The 20505-nt window shown below is 40.7% G+C and overlaps 1 protein-coding gene across 1 annotated transcript in view; it reads right to left on the bottom strand.

The window, feature by feature from the left end:
• The window catches only part of snx19b (sorting nexin 19b), a 60098-nt gene that overhangs the window by 23656 nt on the left and 15937 nt on the right, over positions 1-20505 (bottom strand). The window contains exon 11 of the mRNA XM_084716834.1: positions 16281-16410. Within this exon, the coding sequence (XP_084572960.1) occupies positions 16281-16410 (130 nt within the window). The remainder of the gene's footprint in view (positions 1-16280; positions 16411-20505) is intronic.

The raw sequence follows: 20505 nt of genomic DNA, 5'->3' as shown, positions 1-20505 counted from the left end.
GTCTGGGCCTTCTTTCTTGGTATTTTAAAAATCTGTTAACGGCACAGCACTGATCATAGAGAAAAACATCTAAGTTAAAGAGTAGATCAAAGCAAGGCAAAGGTGTGGACTCATGATGTGGGGTCACATGACTTGGGTGTGAGGATCAATCAAGTTGCAGGAGAGAACCACAAAGAACTACTGTTAAGTTACTGAGCTCCAGTTGAAAGACATTACATTAAGAAATTATTAAGATCATATTGTTCATTTGCAAAAATGATGCAGTAGTCAACAAAAACCAAACTGCAGTAGGTCAGAAATTACAGATGGAGACACAACCAACTCCATTCAATGTTTTAAGACTTGTGACTGCCTTGTGATTTGCAATGCAAAACAAAGACCTGGTCCCACCTCTGCAGCAAGGCTGATTTCTTCTAGTCTGTACACAAGGATTAGATGGCTGCTGTTGACATAAGGCTGCCGTTGTGAAAAACACAGTGCTCACGAGAGAGAGCAGAGAGAACTAGCCAGCTACTCTCTGTGGCAGTTCTTACTCCAGTTCCTGTTGGGCCTGCCAGAAAAGAAATGTTTACAGTGCAAGTGACATACAATACTATAATCTTAACAGGAAAAATCCCCTCGAGCATCACCCTTGAGTTTCAAAAGACACTCAAGTAGCAGGTGAGTAGTCAGCCCAATGTGATCTTTGAGGAAGATCCCAGAGTTAGAGAATGAACAGCTTCTCCGTCTGTTCACACAGACTAAATCAGCCTCTGAATCCATACATTTTCAGCTACTGCCACATTTACCTTGGCTTGTAATGCCAACTGTTAGTGACTGACCAGATTTAGCGTAACATTCTTGCTCAGAGAATGTATTGAATGAATTCTCCTAATTTTTTGTGTAATAATACTGCAGCTACTGTGCATGTTTTTTTTCCATCTTCTAAAGAGGATCAAACTGTTTCAGGACATATTTGTGGGAACAGCTCCTAAGCTTGAGCCCCTGGGTGCGTGTTCCCACGGTTTTGATTGATGTTTGAGGGCTGGCATTGCTAGGAGACATGCTGTCAGCTCAGGGTTTGTGGTGCACTACGAACTAGAGAACGTAATATTGACATATACTGTACTCGGAACTCGGATAAAATGTCCTCTGATCTGGAAAAGTGCAATGGTCATTCAAGTTGGAACTCCAAGTCAGAAACTCAGGAAAGATCCATCTAGATTGCCAACATAAACACACCTGACATCGCAGCAAAATCGTGACGCACACAGTGAACAGTAAGCAGAATTACCTTTTCATCAATTTTTGCTATGTAGTGTTTTTTGTTGAGAAACTTACAACAACTTTGTAGTTGCCATTTCCATTCAGTTAATTTGTGCTTCATGTACGTCATGATTTATCCTCTAAGTCTGTTTCCATTTAACTTACTTTTGTACAATTTCACTCAGGTGAATGGAAATGCATTAACTGTCTGAACAAAAAAATCCCTCTGAAGAACACTAATCTAGGAGGCGTTAAACTTTCCTCTTTTTGGTAATTACAATTTTGACCAAATATGTGCACAAATGAAAACACACACCGAGGATATATATGCTGATTTGATCCGTTCTAAGTTTGACTTTTTGAATTCTTTTGCCATGACACACTCTGTATACTTTTAGCCCTTTAGCCTATTAAGACGCTCACTAAGAAAAGCCCTAAGAAAAACTCCTGTTACACTACCTAGCTCAAGACTCTGAATCAACTGATTAAACTATTGGGCTCAACTCCAAAAAATCAACCTGACACAATCAATGACAATCAAGATGAAGGTAAGCCGATTTGACAAATTGGCAGGAAATCAAAAATCAGTGGTGCAAGAGAATCATCGTCATGACTTATTCTTTAAGTATATTTCAATTGTACTTTTGTACAATTACACTCAGGTGTATGGAAATGCATTAACTGCCTTAACAAAAAAAAACCTTTGAAAAAGACTAATCTAAGGGCATGTTAAACTTTTTTCATTCACAATTTTGACCACATATGTGCACAAATCAAGACAAACAACAAGGATATATATGCTGATTTGTTGCTTTCTTAGTCTGACTTTTGAATTCTTTTGCCGTGATGCACACTGTGTACTTTAGCCCTTTAGCCTATTAAGACGATCACTGAGAGTTGTAAGAGAAAGTCCAGTTACACTCCCAAGTTCAAGACTCTGAATCAACTGATTAAACTATTGGGCTCAACTCCAACAATCAACCTGACGCAATCAATGACAATCAAGATAAGGCGAGACGATTTGAATACATGGCAGGAAATCAAAAATCAATGGCGCAAGACAATCCAGATAGATGTAAAACATCAGCTGAGCTGTCCAACAACTATGTATGTGTTGGACTCCAGTGGGATTTATCCTAGTTTCCATCTATGGTAAACACAGACAAGTATAACCAGGTCCCGTTTGAGCTAAAATAAGCCTACAGCCAGTTTTCAACAGACAAGATGTCATTGCACAAGTATGTCTCTGGAGACAGAAGATGAACCATGACTTTGGAGCCACATCACTGGCCCCAGGCTCAGGTGAGCAGTGAAAACAGACACCAAAGATGTGAAGAGGCCGAGGGGTCACTTATCAAGTTCATTTTGCAAACATCTCGATAGCGATTTAGCACGTGGCACTTGTCCTCCATCTAACTTTATCAAGAGTGTGGACAATAACAAGCCATATTGCCTTTCATGTCCTGCCAAGGGAGGATTTTGATGTCCCTACAACTCACCAACACTAAATAAGGATAAATGGACACTGAAGCTGGCAGGCTTGAACTGATGGCACACTGGGGCTGGGGATAAGTGTGTTTCATAACCCACATGAGAAGTGACCTAGGTATTCGACCTATGATGTCCCCTTGAGACGATTACATAGGTCTGTAGGAATTGGAAAGCAACTGCAGACTACTATTAGACTGTAACAGAAGACAATATTTAGATGTCAGAAACGTCTGTAGATGTAAAAAGGGAATAATGCCCAGAGCAAACGTGATGGTGACATGACAGTGGGCAAAGGTCCAACTGAAACACAGGGTGAGATATAAACCACTCAGACAGCCTGATCCCACTATGAGGAGTGCGTCTGAATTTGTCTCATCTCAGGAACAGCCTGTCCAGGGATGTCACACCTCCTCCACTCTACGGAGGCTGATAGATAGCCCGCACTATTATGTAACAAGCATCTTTTCCGTCCAACACTCCCTCCACTTCTTCCCACCAATACCAAATCTGTCATGTATGGCCCACCCATCTGGCCACCGGCACGCTCACAGCTCAAGAGTGAATTTGTGCTGACAGGAGAAGCCTGGAGCTTCCAAGCGGGATCTTCTGTTTATACCTCGTGCTTGGCCCTTGGACCCACATGTCAAGGAACAGCACCAGAACAGAAAACAGCAGAGGACTTTGAGAGCACCTCCTCACTGTGAAAACAACCCACGGTGTCAAAAATCCTCCGTAGCTGCAGAGGGATCTCTGTTTTGGGGCCAATAGTTTAGAAGAGTCCCTGGATTCCCCACATCACTGTCATGGAGAATCATTAGGTCTTCACACAGTACAACAAACATGAGGTCTTCTGTTATATTCAGAAATGATAAAAAAAAATTAACTCTGACACTTGCAAAGTCAGTCAGAGGTGCCAAATGAAACACTCTGTCCTAAGAACAGCAGCTAAAGACTAGAAGATTAAAATAGTCTTGTCTTCAGATCCAGACACATATGACTATTCTCTCATACTGTTTATATTTCAGACTAAATATCTGCAGATACATATTCGTACACGTAGTAATTTTAGACCAGACTGCCTGAGCCAATTAATCTTAACAAGTGTTCTTTTTTTCTCTCTGGTGGAGACGGCGGTGAGCCTGCAGCTGACTACCAGGCAAATGAGCCGTTAAAGGTGGGTAAACATCACTACATATGGATCTGCTGAACACATGACGGCAGCATGGAGCTAGCTGATGTCCTTAACTGTGCCTAAATTGTGCTGATAGTGCTGTGGCCTGTGTGAGGATGAATAACAGGCCAGGAGAGGTTGGAAGCAAAACAGTATTAAATTTAAAAATAATTGCACTCGTCTTAGTCTTACCACACTACAAGGTCAAAATGCATCTATGTAATGGCCTTTGGCAGCTACACAGTTTCCACAAAAAACAAAATAAGTGCTTCTTTGGCCAGTAGGGGGCAGTTGAAAGTTAAACAGTGATGATCTTTTCTCATATGTTTTACCATTATTCCTCTATTGTAGCCATTCCCAAACAAAAGAATGCCACGGCCCAGTCTGATGTCAAAAAAATCTTCTGCGGTCCACCCAAACCTTAAACAACACACAAGACTGTTGTACCAGTGACAAGATACAAGAGACATTCCAGTGTTGATGTAACAGGTCACAAAATACGGTCTAACACCTGTTAAACTAGGTCAGATAAATAAAGAACAACATGTAATTTAAATCCCATGGCTCTGTTTTATTAGCTCTGATTCCATCTTTTTAATTGATCATAATTATTTGCAGTAATTTCAAATGTATAAAATTTAAACTTAAAAATATTTTTTAAATTTATTTTATTATCTCTCAAGGCCCAACTGCAAGGCATTTACTGCCCACTAATGGGCCCCAGCTCACACTTTGGGAATCACTGTTCTATCAGATAATCTCTGATATTTCTTCACGCTTTAAGTGTTTTCACCAGAATTGGGTGCCACTCACTTTGCACAGATATGGTACCAATACTGGTACCTGGAATCCAGTTCCGGTACCCACCGGTACCTTTTTTCCACACTGTACTCAACTTCACATATACTGCAGAGAGAAGTGAAAAGTTTAACCACACTTGTGGCGGCTTTTGGCCCGCTCTTACCCTGACTCGCTCACTCACTCACTCAACCCGTGTTCACAAGTTGAGAAAGTTTAATCATCAAAAACTAAATGCAGCTGCAAAGAAACATGCACATTCATGAAGGCAGCAGCCAGATTCTCTCTTCTTGCCACTGATGTCAACCTTCGTGGCACAGCTGCTGTTGCGTATATATTGTCTGAAAGCACCTTGAAATCTTCTGTAACACTTCTGCTTTCCCATGCCGTCAAAGTTTCTTTCAGTCACAAATGCTAACTTAACTATATGTGACCAATCATCTTCCTGCTGGTGTTCCTGAAGTCAGCTGGTTCCTGGATGCTGCAATGCAATCCCTCATCTCTTCTCTTCGTTCGTCTTTCAGAAGTACTTTTGCGCAACCACACAACCTCTATCAACACCACCGTGACCTTCAGGATGCTCTGGGAAATCCAACTCAGTGTTCCCATCAACCACCTGCTGGCTTCAGTCCCAGTGTGTGCACTCCAGGGAGATCCAGCCTCATCTCCTTCACTGGGCTGCATTTTATGAAGATGTCATCATGTCAATATCAACTGTGAAACTTGCTTTTTGTTGCTACCCTCAATAAATACTGCTTTACATTTTGATTGAATCTCTCCATGTTGGAATAATATATACATTTAATTGACCTCTATTAGTGGCAGGGACTCAAGCAATAAAATTTGACATTTAGATACATGATCTTGAATGATAGACATTTTTCACGGTTTTCCTACATTTTATAACCTCTGCAGCCCTAGATTAAACACTGTAACTAACTTCGTTACTTGATAATTGCTAAGATATAAAACAATTTGTATGGGGGCAAGCAAAAACTGACCTCGGGCAAGTAGATTTGTGACCCACTTGACTGACCAGGCACCCAAAAAAAGCCGTTGAACCCTGCATGGTCGTCACAATTTCATCTACATGAGCCTGTAGTGAAAACATCATATTAGGAGTGACCGTAATAACCAGATTACCATTCAAGACTGTTGTTCTTGGAATGAGCTTGCTCCAATCCTCTGAAGCAATCCACCTGCTCATTCTCATGCATAACCTTCTGCAGTCAACGGCAAAGTGCCAGCTCTTAAAATTGAAAAACAAATTATAAAATGGCATGCAAATGGATGAGTGGACTCATGGTGAATAAAATATACTACTTAGAAAAGCCAGTGTTATATATTTTGTTAATGTTGGAGCTCTGACCACATCTTCAGAGTTCTCTCCAAATACCACAATGTGGTCACTGGCTAAATTGTGCAGCAGTGAGACAGAAACCACTTTCCCTCACGCCAAACAACTTGTTGTTCACCACCAGAGAAACCCAAGCAGGCCACTGTATGTCAGATGGAGATCCCTGGGTATTAATTAACAGTGTAGATGAAGCAGAGACAGAGAGGGCAAAGAAAAAGATTGAGAGAGTGAGAGCGTTCTCTGTGACAACTGTTGACAGGCTTTAAATCCCACCTACTCTTCTTCATCCTCACCTCCATCATCTAGCTGTCAGCGAGGACTTGTGGTACCATCTGAATTGTTTATGGAAGTATTAATATGCTGTTTTAGGGAGTCAAAATAAAGAATCATGTTATTGTGTGACAGGTGCAGCAAAGGACTGGCAGAGCAGAGGTGCCACGTGGAGTTTGGTGAGGTGACATGTAATGTAAACCAACAATGAAGCCCTTCAGACCAACAAAAGCCCCACTGACAAACCAGACAAAGACTGGTGAGTATCAGCATGGCAGTACAGGCGCGCCAACAGAAAGCACCTGTGCATTCTCTAAGTAGGTTGAGTGGGAAAAATGTCAGTCCATCAGCAAATATGAGGTGTCTGGATTCGCACAGAGAATGTTCCACACTTATAGCATGTTATTGACCATTAGGGTCAGGCAATCGGACAAATATATCGTCTATCGAGGACAGGCTGAATGCATCGTCTTTTTTTGGGCTGATTTTTGAGGCTTTTTGGAATTTCTAGTTGCAGCCCTAGAATTAAGGATTTAATTTGACCAAACCAGAGTTTGTGGTTGTTGGAGCAGTGGACAGACTTACAAAGATGGTTTTGATGAGGTTTGCATGTTTTTAGTGTTGTGTTTAAATAAAGTATGCTTTACGATGAGTTAACAAGCCAATTAAAACTTTCTTACCTCTGTAAAATGGAGAAACTTGAATTCAGAAGGTGTACATTGGTATTTTTTTGATTAAAAAGGAAAACAGGCATGAGACTTTACTTAATTTCTTGGCACTTTCAGAGATTATTTTGTTTATTGGATGTAGGGAATGTACGCAACGTACTTAATGAAATGAAATGGACGCACCGCAGATGCCTGTAGACATCTCCCAGCTGAGTCTCGAGAGAAGGGGAGGAGGTGGGAGGAATAATTTGCACATTGCCAGCTGATGGGCTGACGGTGGCCAGTTGGAAAATTTTAATATATCACCCAATCCTATTAACCAAAGTCCAGCTTGCAGAGAAAATCTGAATCACTTGACACAATTTGATTCATTACGGTCATTATATTGTATCAGCACCACCACTGACCCACTTTCTCCACCACACATGATTGCAGCCGTATTGTTCATTGCACGTGAGCGCGTATTCAAGTGTCAAAGATTTTAATTTCTTTCAGTTGTAGGGCAAACCCACCTCAACATGATGTATGCATCTATAGAGTTGCCTTCACACATTATAAAGATGGACATAAGTCTCAGTGCACTTTGTAATGTCATGTAATTGATTTTTATTTGTATTGACAGATGTTTACTTCAAAATAATCAGCGACTGGAGTTTACTCAGCTTTTTATCTGGCAAATGAAGGGCGCATTATGTTTACAGACACATTTAAGCAAAAAGAACATGGAGTATCATTGCAAATGCTTGTGATGTTGACATAAAGTGGCTGCAGTCTGCTACATCTACAGTACATCTAGACACTGACAACAATCTGGCTCCAGCTGGATTTTCCATCCAGACTGCTGTCTAAGAGAAAGAGACTATATTCATCTTAAACTGTCCCACTTTCCAGTCCATAAAAATCAGACATCTCCCAAACCAGAGCCTTGCCTTGGACCTCATTTATAGGAGCGGAGAGCCGACTTTTCCAGCCAGACCTGTCACACACACACACAGACCAAGATCTGGCCTGTTGGGTCCTGGTTTCATCCTCCACACAAACACACACACTTTCTCTATCCACTCTCAATTCCAAATTAAATTGTGACGGGCATCCACTACAGATGTGGACTGGCATGGATAAGGTTTCTGCTGCCTGCAGCTTCTCTTGCCTCCCATCATACAGCTGTCAGATTATATAAAAACGTTTACAGCGCTTGATATAATCTGTCAGCCCCACTATCAATATTTTAAATGGGATGTTTAGACTAATTTGGGGATCGATTTATCAAGAATATCTGGCCAAAACTGGAAAACAAAGGTAGCAGTTAATTCAATAATTGAATGCACTTCCATGGATATTTGTTGAAGGAAAAATTCTGAGTCAATTGAAGCAATAAATTGCTCAGTGTGTGTGACAGTTGCTGACCAAAAAAGCTGAGTTCTCCTGCTGGACAACAGGAGGCATTATGAAAAGATATAAAATTTGGATTATTTTGACTGATACGGCAACTGCAATATGATTAGAGGGAATGATCATTTTTACATCATTAGCCTCATTTTCATTGAAAAACAATGACAAAGTGAATATGATGTGTTTTTTGTTGGGATGTGTTTTCTTAAGTCTGTAGAATATGAAGTGTAGGCCAGAATTAACAATATTTAATTTAAAAATTTGAGGTAGGATGAGCCCTCAGAGTTGCCATAGATTACATTTTTGACATGTGGGAAAGAAAATAAAAAGAAGCTGTTGCTGCTGTTCATTGGACTATGTCTCCATGTCGTGTTCATTATTTTCTTTTTAAGCACAACTAAATTATGAACGTGATACAGAGAGCCTTTAAAACCTAGGCAGGATATCATCGTGTATTGCGTTGTTTCACTATGAACATCGTCACATGCTAATTTGATAGACATCCCAACCCTATCCTCCACTGAATTCATTGACTTCTGCATATAAAATATTGGAGTGACTTATCAAACATATAGCACAGCCAATTACCAAAAGAAAAAAAGGGTGGCAGTTATAACTCATGACTTGTGCAGTGACATTAGGTGGTGGCTCAGTATCCCCCAGCCACTCAAAACACAACTATTTTTCTATGACTTTATTCATTTTATTAATTTCTAGTGAACGAATCACTGAAACACAGGCCTGACACACCATCAGGTCAGTGCATAGTTATGGCTAATGTGTTAGCAAACAATTGGCAATTCACACAACCAGCAAACACACACTCTGCACATTCATTCATTATCCATAACAGCTTATCCTTGAAGGGCTGCGGTGGCTGAAGCCTATCCCAGCTGGCACTGAATGAGAGGCAGAGTACATCCTGGACAGGTCAACAGTTCATCTCAGGGGCTGACACATAGTAACAGACAACCAGTTCCGCTCACATTCACACCTAGGGTGTGAAAGTGCATGTGTCTCGACTTTGAGAAATAAGTCAGAGTACCTGGAGAGAACCAATGCAGACATGGGGAGAACATGCAAACACCGCACAGACAAGCCTTGCCCCAGTAACAAACTCCCCAGCCTCCAGTCTACTACAAACTCAGAACCTTCCCACTGTGAGGCAGCAGTGCTAACCACTGCACCACCCTGCCGCCCTATACTCTATGTATGAGTCGAAAAACCATTATACGTAATGGTGCTAGACAAAAAAAATCTCCAAAGGATCACAACAGCTTTTACAGTCCATCCTGAGGGTGACATACCTCAAAAAAATTCAACCTGCTGGTGGCCCTATATGAAAAGTCAGGGTTCCACTTAAGTCAGCAGGATTCATCGTCCAGGAACCACGAGTGAATGAGTGTACTTATTACCCAAGTGTCGCTAGCAGGCTAGCACGGCTAGCACGGCTAAAAATATTGTTTAGCAGAGCTTCAAAGCTTGGCTAGGAATGGAAACTAAGATTGCCACGTCTTTGTCTTTTGCACATCTTAATTAGATGGTGTGTGTCCCGAAATACTTAAGGCATGGTTCTGGTAACCATCAGCGAATCCTGGCTAAAGCCCAAAGGTTGTGGCCCAGACACTTGAAAACACCCTGACATATGCTAACAATCTGAGCTATCATTCACATCATTGTTTAATCACTATTTCCTCTTAGCACAGAACCGTTTATATAATTTTAATTTTTATATAAGATATTGCTGTTTTCTTTTTGAATGTTACTTTTATGTAACATCCATGCTTGGAATTTTTTTATTGTTCATCAGCTTGGCTTATAATTTTGTTGTTTTGTTGTCTAACTGCCACTTTGCATTTGTTTTTAACTCTGTTGATTTTTTTTTCCATGAGCAGAGCTACAGCAGAGTAACACAATTTCATATTTGGTGTTTCTATCAACAGTAGTTCACAGCCAGAGCATCTCGTCTCCTCAGTACGGAGAAACCGGTTGATGAGAGGAGATACCTGCCAGACTGAGAGCTGTCACTGCAATGCTGACAGACTGCTGCCTAATATAGCCGAGGCCAAACAAAAGCACAAGGCCTTTCATACTTGGCTGCTGGAACTTCTTAAAATAGAGGGCCCAGTATCAATATGAACAAACGATATTCTGGTACTGACACTCCAGGGAACGTGAGGTCACAGCACTAACAGCACAAACACTAGAACCTGAGAACATTGTCTGCATGTTCAGTTTACTGGCAGCGGGAGCTATACCTATCTGTGACAAATGTTTAGGGAGCTGGTGTCAGGCATTCTGCTGAGGGTCAAATAGTGCAGGCATGCATGCATGCACATACACACATATTCTACAACTAATGTAATAGTGAACAGACTTGATGCTATTCAAAACACGCGAGCGAGCTACTCTAACCAGATAAAGAGCATAGATTTATAACAGTCTTTACTGATTACCTTAGCATGAATATTCCACTAATATTCCTGCTTACATGAAGCCATGTATACTCCAATTAACATAATGTTGCACGTCCTACACCTTCTTTTATATATCCAAAAGCAAACCAAACCATATCCAAAAACTGGTTGATACTCAAGTCATTTAAAATGTTTAAAAGTAGATGTTTCTCCATGCCAGCAGAAATGTGGGCTTCTCTTTTGTGCATGCACCTCTACCCTCAAATGTGCTATATACATACAGCACATTTGAGACATAGTTACAAATACAAAGAATGCTCCTAAAACCTGAATAATATCAGTCAGGGATCGATGTTAATACGTGGCTGCTTGCCGGCAAGTGTTTGGGCAAGTGGAATGGCTCATGCCTCAAATAAATGTGATGTCTATTTTCCCGTATTTCTGATGCACTGCGCAGTGGAATAATGCACGACTGTCTTGTTTTTGGCTTACACTGTTCCTCAAGCCACCTAAAACTGGCCAGAGTTTCCATTATATAAGGTTATTTTTATTGCCACCACTGCTTCAAATTTTTAGGAAATGTCATGAAGTTGCAATTACACATCTGTGGATCTGTCTCAGTGACATATATTAGAAACAGACAGGATCACAGCTCCCCAAAAGCAAAGCCAAAGACTCTCAGTTGCCGCCTGGTGGAAGGCTGCAGTACAAGTCATACATCCTGCCTCCCAGGGTTCCTAGACAGCACATGGCCCAAACTAAAACATCAAAGCACATGTCTAATAAGTTTTTCCCAAAGATGGTTTCTGTCATTTTAGGTAGGTCTTATCCTGCTGATGTTTGTTCAAATGTTGGAAGAAGTGGAGACATGTCATCCATCTTTATTTACAGTCACTGAACTGTCTTCTCCACTGGACTCAAAGCTAGCTAGTTAGCAGCAAGCGTCGCTGCTATTTTTTAAAAAAAATTTTTGTTGTTGCTGAAAAAAATCTCGTGATTTATCATCTGATCCCCACAACATTCTGCTCCTTGAGGTTGTTCACATTCCAGGAAAAACTCACTAACAACAAACCCACTACACTCCATCCCACACAGGTTACCCACAAGCCCACCTCCCTGCAAGTGCCAGGCTTGGCCAGTAGCCAAAAATACACAGGTGCAGTTAGACTGTGGGTGTGCTAACTAGAGCTAGAAGTACTGAGGTCCATTACTGAAGAAAAATATCAATCCCATTGTGAAAATACTCCTTTACAAGTAAAAGTTCTGCATTCTAAACCTTTCTACGGTAAAAGGGGGCAATTATACTATAATATACTTGTCCACATCCCTGTTCATTTTTATCTTAGAAGGCCTACATTTTCTTTTTCGGACAAGTGAGTTCAGGTGTCAGGCAAGTAAAACATCACTTATCCAGTGGGCAAGTGGTTGAAAAAGCTTTATGTCAAGACCTGTATCACCCACATCTTAATCGGAAAATGCTACATTCAGAATAAGAACTAATTCCAGATATACGCACAGCATATGCTGCTCACATGACCTGCAAAAAATTCGCAATACTGTCATATTTGAAATAATAGTGGAAAATTGGTGTACATGTAAACATAGATATTGTTTGGTATTGTTAGGTTCATTGCATGGCATGTGATGCCCCTGACTTTGTAAAACACAGACCATGCGAAGGCTCACAGTCAACCCTTCTGTAAAATATCAGCTCTCTTTGTTAACGACTGTACATGAGCCAGAGTCCCCTCTCCAGCTCATAAACAGCCCCGTCTATGGAATCTCCACTAGGAAACATGTGTCTTCATGTCCTGGCCTGGCTGAGTCTGTACACTCGGCCGTCTTGTCCTGTGTAGAAGTTTCCATCACTTCTTTGCTGGAGAAAACCTCATAAAAGCACTTTCATCAAGAGGAAACCAATGTTAAAGGGACAGAAGAGTGATTTGCATTTTTGTGGCAGCATCAGCAGCATGATCCTGATCAGGATGTTTTAAAAATGTCAGCGCCATCTTCTTAGAACCAGTGACTGAGGATGGAGAAAGTGAATGAAAACAACTGAGCAAGATACTAAACTCGTGCTGCTTCAGGGGGCTGATTTGCAGTCATACCTTAAGACTTTACTTGTAGTTATTACTTTCTAGATGCCAACAGAGAACTTAATGGATTGGCCACTTTGCAGCTTGTTAAAAGTCTTGATCACAAATTAGGGTAAGACGGACCAGATAGGAGGTTGACACATCGGTAATCATGCAGGCACTGCACGTGACTGATGTGGTCAGTGGGAAGTCAGTCTTTGTGATGCTGTAAATGTTGCGGCTGTGTAGGACAGCTTTCCTACATGAATGCATTGATAATTGTGCCCACTTTGTGCAGCAAATGGCCAAATATGAAAAGGTGAGAAAGTAAGCAGGGTTGAAATTCTCGAAAGCTCTCTTTTTCATATTTGACATAATTATGAAGGTATTCACAGTGCAACACCATGAATGCCTCAGTGAAATTGTGTGTAAAGTGTTCGCCATTGCCCCCAAGGGAACAACCTATCTTGCCTTCCTATATGATAGCAGGCTTTCCTTGAGTGTGGCCAATTGACAAGTATAAACACTTTTGCCTTTGAGACACGGTCAGCAAATATATATCGAACAAACTGGTTAGTTTTGATCATACCACAGTGATCAAAACAGAACCACTGCTCCTTCACACTGCAGGGACTCAGCTGCTGTAGATGGTTTGGGCATCTGATTACAATGTCTGTTGGATGCCTCCATCTGGAGGCCTTCAGGGATTCATCCCTGGATTCATCCCAGGTATCCTGCCTCTGGATCATCCTGAAAGCAGTGGAGGATGTGGCTGTTGAAACAAACATCTGAGCTACCTTATTTAACCAACCTGGAGCCAGCCGAAATAGCAGCAGAAATGCACTAACCAACATTTTGGTGCAGAGGAAGGTACAGATGAGAGGAAAAAACAACTTTAAGTGAAATTTTCTGAGCAGATTCTTGCTCCTCAGAAAATGAATCCTCTTCTGTTTTGACGACTACTATTGACCAAATACACTAACCGGGCATGGCTGCATTACGTTACGACTGAGCCACATCCACTGGAGGTGACTGCAGCCAGTCTAGACAATGCTTGTGATTCCACCAGCAGTGGTGTGTCCCAGAAGCAGCTCTCTGCTCTGCTCCGCTTCAAATATGTGTCTATTTTTGACAGATGCCGCATCAAGATGCACAAAACAGACTGAGTGGGCAGGAAGTCTAACAAAGAAAGCCAGAGAGAATCTGGTCAGTGTTCCAAATAAAAGACCCCGCGCAGACTCATGATCAAAATGACATAAAAAAAAAAGAGACTATATTACTGTGTAGCCTGTGTACCCCATATAGAAGCACAAAAAGTAAGGGAAATGACCAAGTCAGCTAAATCTGAGTCAACATAGTCGGGGGGAAAACACGCCGCTGCTTAAACGCTACTGAAACTCTGTTGGTGGGGAATGAAGCTGTGTGGAGGACAGATCAAACCGTGGCACAAGCGCAACATGCTCAGTGGAATAAAGTGGTAAAAGCAAACTGTAGACCTGATGTCAGACCATTTAACTCAGGTGTGCTGATCAAAAAATAAATGTTGAAATCACAGACCACTGGGACTCCCAGTATGCTGTCAGTATGTACAATTTAAAAGCTGCCAGGCTGCCAAGAATACCTAGACTCTCCTTCACAGTCTACTTACAGTTCACATACCATTTGCTGCCAACCAAACACTGACCAGACATACCTTACAGCTAAGTGCAGCATTGATGAAGTGCAAATTCTTCTACAGGTCACAATATTGCTCAGTTGTGGGAACAGTATCAACTTATACAAAAGAAAATTTACTGAACTGATGTGCAGAAAGATTGTGAGTTATCATTCCATGTTCAAAATATTTAGGATCAACCTCACAAGAAGGCATAACCCTGCAAACAAGCCATATGAATGGTATTACTTGCTCTACATCACTGTGTAGCTGATGCTGCACAGTCCTCATTTTGGCCATTAGTTAGTTGCTTAATGTTTTATTTTGCATGATCCATTGCTTCATCTGCATGTGTGATTTTTCTTTCCTCTTGGCTGGAAAAAGTGATACTGAGTCTGGGTGGAAGCATGAGTCCACATTTCACATGTGGTGTGTCGCACAACAGCCCCAGTGCTTCTGCGAAGGATGCTCATCTCTTGGAGACTACAGTGGTGTAGTCCAGGAAAATATGTAGCAGTTTCCCTTAGTGTACGAGCTTCTCTCAGTCACACTGTAAGATAGCCTCGCAGTCACAATAATAGAGGCACTTAACAATAATGGGTCTTGGTGGCTGGTTGGGCAGACAGCAATGTGCTCCAGTAGTAGCTTGTTGTAAAGACCCATCAAATCATTTGGTAGTTCACTCACAAAGTTTCTGTCCCTTTGGCAGGCCCATTATGTGAAAGTTGTTTATTCATGACTCCCCCTCGAATGAGTCACATTCATCTTTAAGGAATTCAACCAGTGTTCAGAGACATTTCATTTCCTTGTCAAAGTCGGGTGTTAACTCTGATGTACAGTATTTGTGGGTTCAGCCTCCAGGTCTTTCAAAGTAGAGCCTTGTGCATCCACCATAACCTGCAATGAGGTAACTGCAGTCTGTGTCTCAGCTTGGCACACCACTATCCAGAGTGTATGCAGTGGGAATCAATGGTGGTGCAAATATCTTACTTGACAGAACTGATGTCTTCTTTAAGGGAAGCAATAGCATCAAGGATGTTTTTCTCCCTAATTGTTGATGTAACAGCTGCAGCATCGCAAGATGGTGGCAGCATATCTTCACGGCTGCTATTGATTCCAGCTATGTTCAGTGTTCTGGTGCATCTCCTCTCTGACCAGTTGTGTTTGCAAAACTTGCTTAGTAAGTATTATTTTGTTGACAATATTCATGATTGTGCTAAGCTAGTTCCTCTAAGCAGCATTAGCATTACCATGCCAACTGGATGCATATTGTTATGATTCTCTCCATAAAAATGTGTAGTCAATACAGGCTAGTTTTCATCCATGTGAATATGTTACATTACTATATTAGCGTGTTAATGTCAGCATCAAGCATGGGTAAGGCCGGGAGTAACTCCTTGATTTGTTATGTGGGATTTTTGTGTCATAAAATAAAGTGTTGGAAGAGTGGAAATTGTCATCTGCTGGTTGCATTACTTGAGACTGTCTAGTTAATTCTCACAATGTTTCACTCTAAATAAAAGACAGCATGACTTCACAGATATGTATACTGATTCTGCTTGATTTTGCCAACTGGTTTTTATTCAACCTTTTTTGATTTAATTAATTTAATGTACTCATGTAAATCTATTCTCTTTTAAGTATGTGGTTTAAGTCTCAGTATCTGGGAAAAAAATAAGTAAGAGGAGTGTTACTGGCAGTTTACTTTTCAGTGGTGCTGTTAAATTAATGCAGCATTTCACCTGTTAATAAGGGTCCCAAACAGCAGTCTGATGGTCTTCTGAATGTTTTCAGTGCACAGCCAGCTCCACTGCTTCTTCATCAGCAGACACAGGATGTTCAGAGCCACCTCAGCCAGCGCCGTCTCTGATGCTGCACCCACAACATGCAAGACACACAGAAAAACACAACTCACTATTACATACTGCAAGGTAACGACTATGTTGCAGCAAAAATCAGATTGGTGTTGCGTGATAAAGCAGCATCTGAGAGACAGATGAATCTATAGAGGAACATTCATGTATATATAAAAACCAAATATTATAATCTGTTACAGAGAAGTACAATCATTCTGTGTGCATCTGATGAACAGTAATCACATCAGCACTCCACCTCATACATTTACTAACACTGCCCTCATGTGGTTAGACCAAGGTTCTGCAGGTTCTGCTGAGTGTTACCACTGAAATACAGACATTTGAAAAGATTTTTTCAGAGAAATATATTTAAATGCTATAGATTCAGTGTCAATAATTCAGTAGGAAGGAATTTTATAATTAGGTGTTGGGTCGCTTAGAAGATCTGATGTATTGCAAACACACTGATTGAAACATCAAGGTACTCCACTGTATATGTGAGTTGTGCAAGCTGCATAATAGTACTCTGCGAACTTTCAGTCTGGTAACTTTTATGGTGGAACATTTCATAGTCTGGTCAGAATTAGGCGCTTCATTCACCTTTCATTGACCCTGACCGTCTGGAAAAAAACGCATTCCTTCAAAAAGACAATGACCAGATGCCTAACGAGGAAGAAATGCAATAAATGGGGAATGTCTCATTCCAGTGTCAAGCAAATGCAGAGATAGTTTCCATATGATGTTAATGAGACCATCCATTTTTCCTACGGTGATTCCCTCTGATGGAGAAAGACGGAAAAATGATGGCAGATGATGCAATACAGCGGCTGGTGAGGGACATTCCAATTAAGAGTTAAGGACAGCTACTAGACATAGGCCCTTTCAGGCGGGTGAATATGAACAGTTATTCACAGAAATAATCAGAAGAATCTGACCTGTATGGAGTGCATATAAACACGTGCATATAGTGGTTCCCAAAGTGGGTGCCTTGAGGAAAGGCCAAGGTTGCGACAAGATTTATCATGTTTACTGTGTGTTTATATAAGATTTCACCACAGTAAAAAGTGGCAACATTTACATAAATTATATTTTCAAACATCAAAACAGAAGAAAAAATAAATAATTTTCAAAAATCACTATATTGAAGATACTTCAAAGCAACAAGCAATGTGTGTTCTCAGTTTGTCACACCACAGAAACATGTTATTAACCACCAAGCCAAATTTGAATGATTAAAAAAATCACAAAGTGTATGAAGTTAGGTCCCAAAATCATGAAAAATAAGCATGCTGGGGACGTGTACGCTCTGTCTTGTCTCAGTGTCAAATACCACTACGACCAAAAAACACCCTGAAACAAGGACACTTTGTCTAGCAGTTTTAGTGGACATGTACAGACATGTTTAAGGAAGGTGACAGGATGGTATTTTTTTTCCTTATGTGTCGGGTTGTTGGAACTGAAGCGAGCTGCAGTGAACTGCTGGGCTGATTTGGACTGAGAGAGTCGCTGAAGGTACATTTGTAACTGACTGTTAAGGAGGGTGAGGGGAGGGGGAGGAGGTGCTGTTCATGTGTTGGTTTGTGGGGCTTATGTAGTGTTGGAGGACCGTCACCCTGGCTAGTCACCGAGCCATGTTTCAGGTCCACCCAAAAAATATCCTGAACACAGAAATCATGAACAACAGTTTACTGGTCTAACTCTATAATTCAGTGCCACATAGTTCTCAGTGTTTCCACGTTTTCAGCAGCTATGTTCTAACATGTATAATGTGTTAAGAAGAAAAACTCCCTTTTTCCTTTACATGGAATTTAAAAACAATAATTTTAATATAGATGCAGTTCTGCTGCAGTAAATGACACCTCTACTCAGAGTTCAGTCCAGTCCAGTTGTCACAGTAACACAACTATCAGTGATGGTCAGAGCACAATGGAAAGATTTGACACAGTCTAATCTCACAAAAAAGAAACTAAAATCACTGGGGCTGCCCCCGATAGTCATGTAAACTGTTAGTCATAAGAAGAGCATTACTCTGCCACGTTTCCATTTATTCATTAGTAGCAGAAAACAAAAACACCTCAAACTACATTCTGGAGCTGCGTCTCACTGTTAGGCCCGGAGGCTTGTTACCTGACCTTCTCTCTTGTATCACCAGTCACTGGCATACTGCTGCTAACTGTGCTGTCATCAGCTAGTTTGCTCAGTTAGCGGTCCTATTAGGCTGGAAGACATTCTCAGACACAAGTTTAATGACGGAGATTACAGTAATGTTACAGAGATGAAGTACAGGACTTCCTGTGCTTTGAACAACAAGACTTAGACTGACTTGAAATAAATTAACAAAATGTTCAGTCTCTTTGCTGGTTGTTCTAACTCATTCAGAATTATTACTGCTTTTACTGAAATCCCTTAATTCCTGCAGTTTTGTGTTGAGAAATGTTCTTAAACTGTAGGACTATGTGCTGACTCAGTTTTTCACAAGGTGATGAACCTCGCCCCATTCATGCTTGTGAATGCCTGAGCCTTTCAAGGATGCTCCTTTAATACCCGATTATGATACTGTCACTACCTGTTACCAATTCACCTGTTTACCTTTTTCCCTTTTTTTGAGAATGAGTGTACATTAAAAAAAAACAGTTTATCAGTTTCTCAAAAAATATTTTGTCTTGTATTCAACTGAATACATGTAAAAAAAAAAATAATTGAAAATCACAGTATTTTGTTTTATTTACATTTAAGACAGCATCCAAACTTTTTTGAACTTCTTGTTGTAATATCATATAATCTAAAAAAAAAAAAAACACTCAAAATGTGCACTTTCTTTCTATAGATGTGGTCAAACAACAAGTTGTACGACATGGTTCGTTTCAAGCACAGTGAACAGCTTCAAATTCAAGGGACTCCAACAGTTTTACAAAAGACCCCTAAATTTCCTCAGTGAGTCAGTGTGAAAATTCCACTAGAGTTAAAAGGTGAGCTTATCAGTCCTGGTCTGTACGCCAGTCATCATCTCTGATTAAGGCTCACAGCTTGAGGCAACATTAGCTGCAGCTGACGTAACATACCCACATCTGTGAACCACTGTTAGTCGAGTTTCATTGTCTGTGGACGGTTTTGACCGAGAATGCGTGGAATAAAACAAGACAATACCTCTGGATTTACATATTTACCTTACTAGTCAATGAGTGTTATGCTGCTTTCAAATAGGGGAAGTGCATATAAATCAAGTGCACTAGGCCTGCACTTAACAATTATTTTCATTATCAATTAATCTACTAATTATTTTGTTAATTAACTGATTAGTCTATAAAATGTCATCTATAAAAAACGATGACAAATGATCACAATTTCCCAGAGCCCAGAGTGACATCTTTAAAACCAAAGACTATTTAGTAACTATTAGAGAAGACAAAGAAAAACAGCTTTTTTTTACATTTAATAAGCCAGAACCAGAGAATGTTTAATATTTTCATTTGAAAAATTACTTTAACAATAAATGAAATATCAAAATAGTTTTCTGACTGACGTGTACTGATGACCATCATCATGAATTAATCTCTTGTTGTCAGCATTCTGCAGCTGAAAAGGTGAAGTCCAATTCTAACTGCACACCACAAAATGACTAAGAATTCTGCTACAAGTGACAAAGTTTTACTTTCAGTTCTCGTTTGTTTTAGTCACGCTCACCCTCTCTCTCATATTGTCTCACTGTCTCTCTCTCAGAAGGGTCAGCTTATAAACACTTACTGGAGTTGATCAAAGCCAGGCAGAGTCTGAACTGCATTTAAATGCTCTCTGACTAGAGCTTCAACGATTAATCGATGAATAATAACGTATTATTAAATTATAGCCGCAAGCAGCATTGGATGGGCCCTCAAAGCCCCACACCCGTCAGTCCTTTGGACACAGTAGGAAGGAATTTGATGTCACTTCCTGTCTCCACTAGGTCGCGCTATGACTATGACTCCCAATTGTCATGTAGATGTGTTCAGGGCGGGACTTTTACCAAAAATGTGAAGTTTGGTGCAGATTGGACCTATTTTCGTGCATATCGGTGAAATGTGCCAGGGGGGCTGCTTTTTAGAGGGAGTGACCAAGCCATTAGGCCACACCT

The sequence above is a fragment of the Lutjanus erythropterus genome, chromosome 4 (genome assembly GCF_056507025.1).
Source record: "Lutjanus erythropterus isolate fLutEry1 chromosome 4, fLutEry1.hap2, whole genome shotgun sequence".
Lineage (NCBI taxonomy): Eukaryota > Metazoa > Chordata > Actinopteri > Lutjaniformes > Lutjanidae > Lutjanus > Lutjanus erythropterus.
The sequence above is the reverse complement of the archived record's forward strand: the minus strand, read 5'-3'. Positions and strand labels throughout refer to the sequence as shown.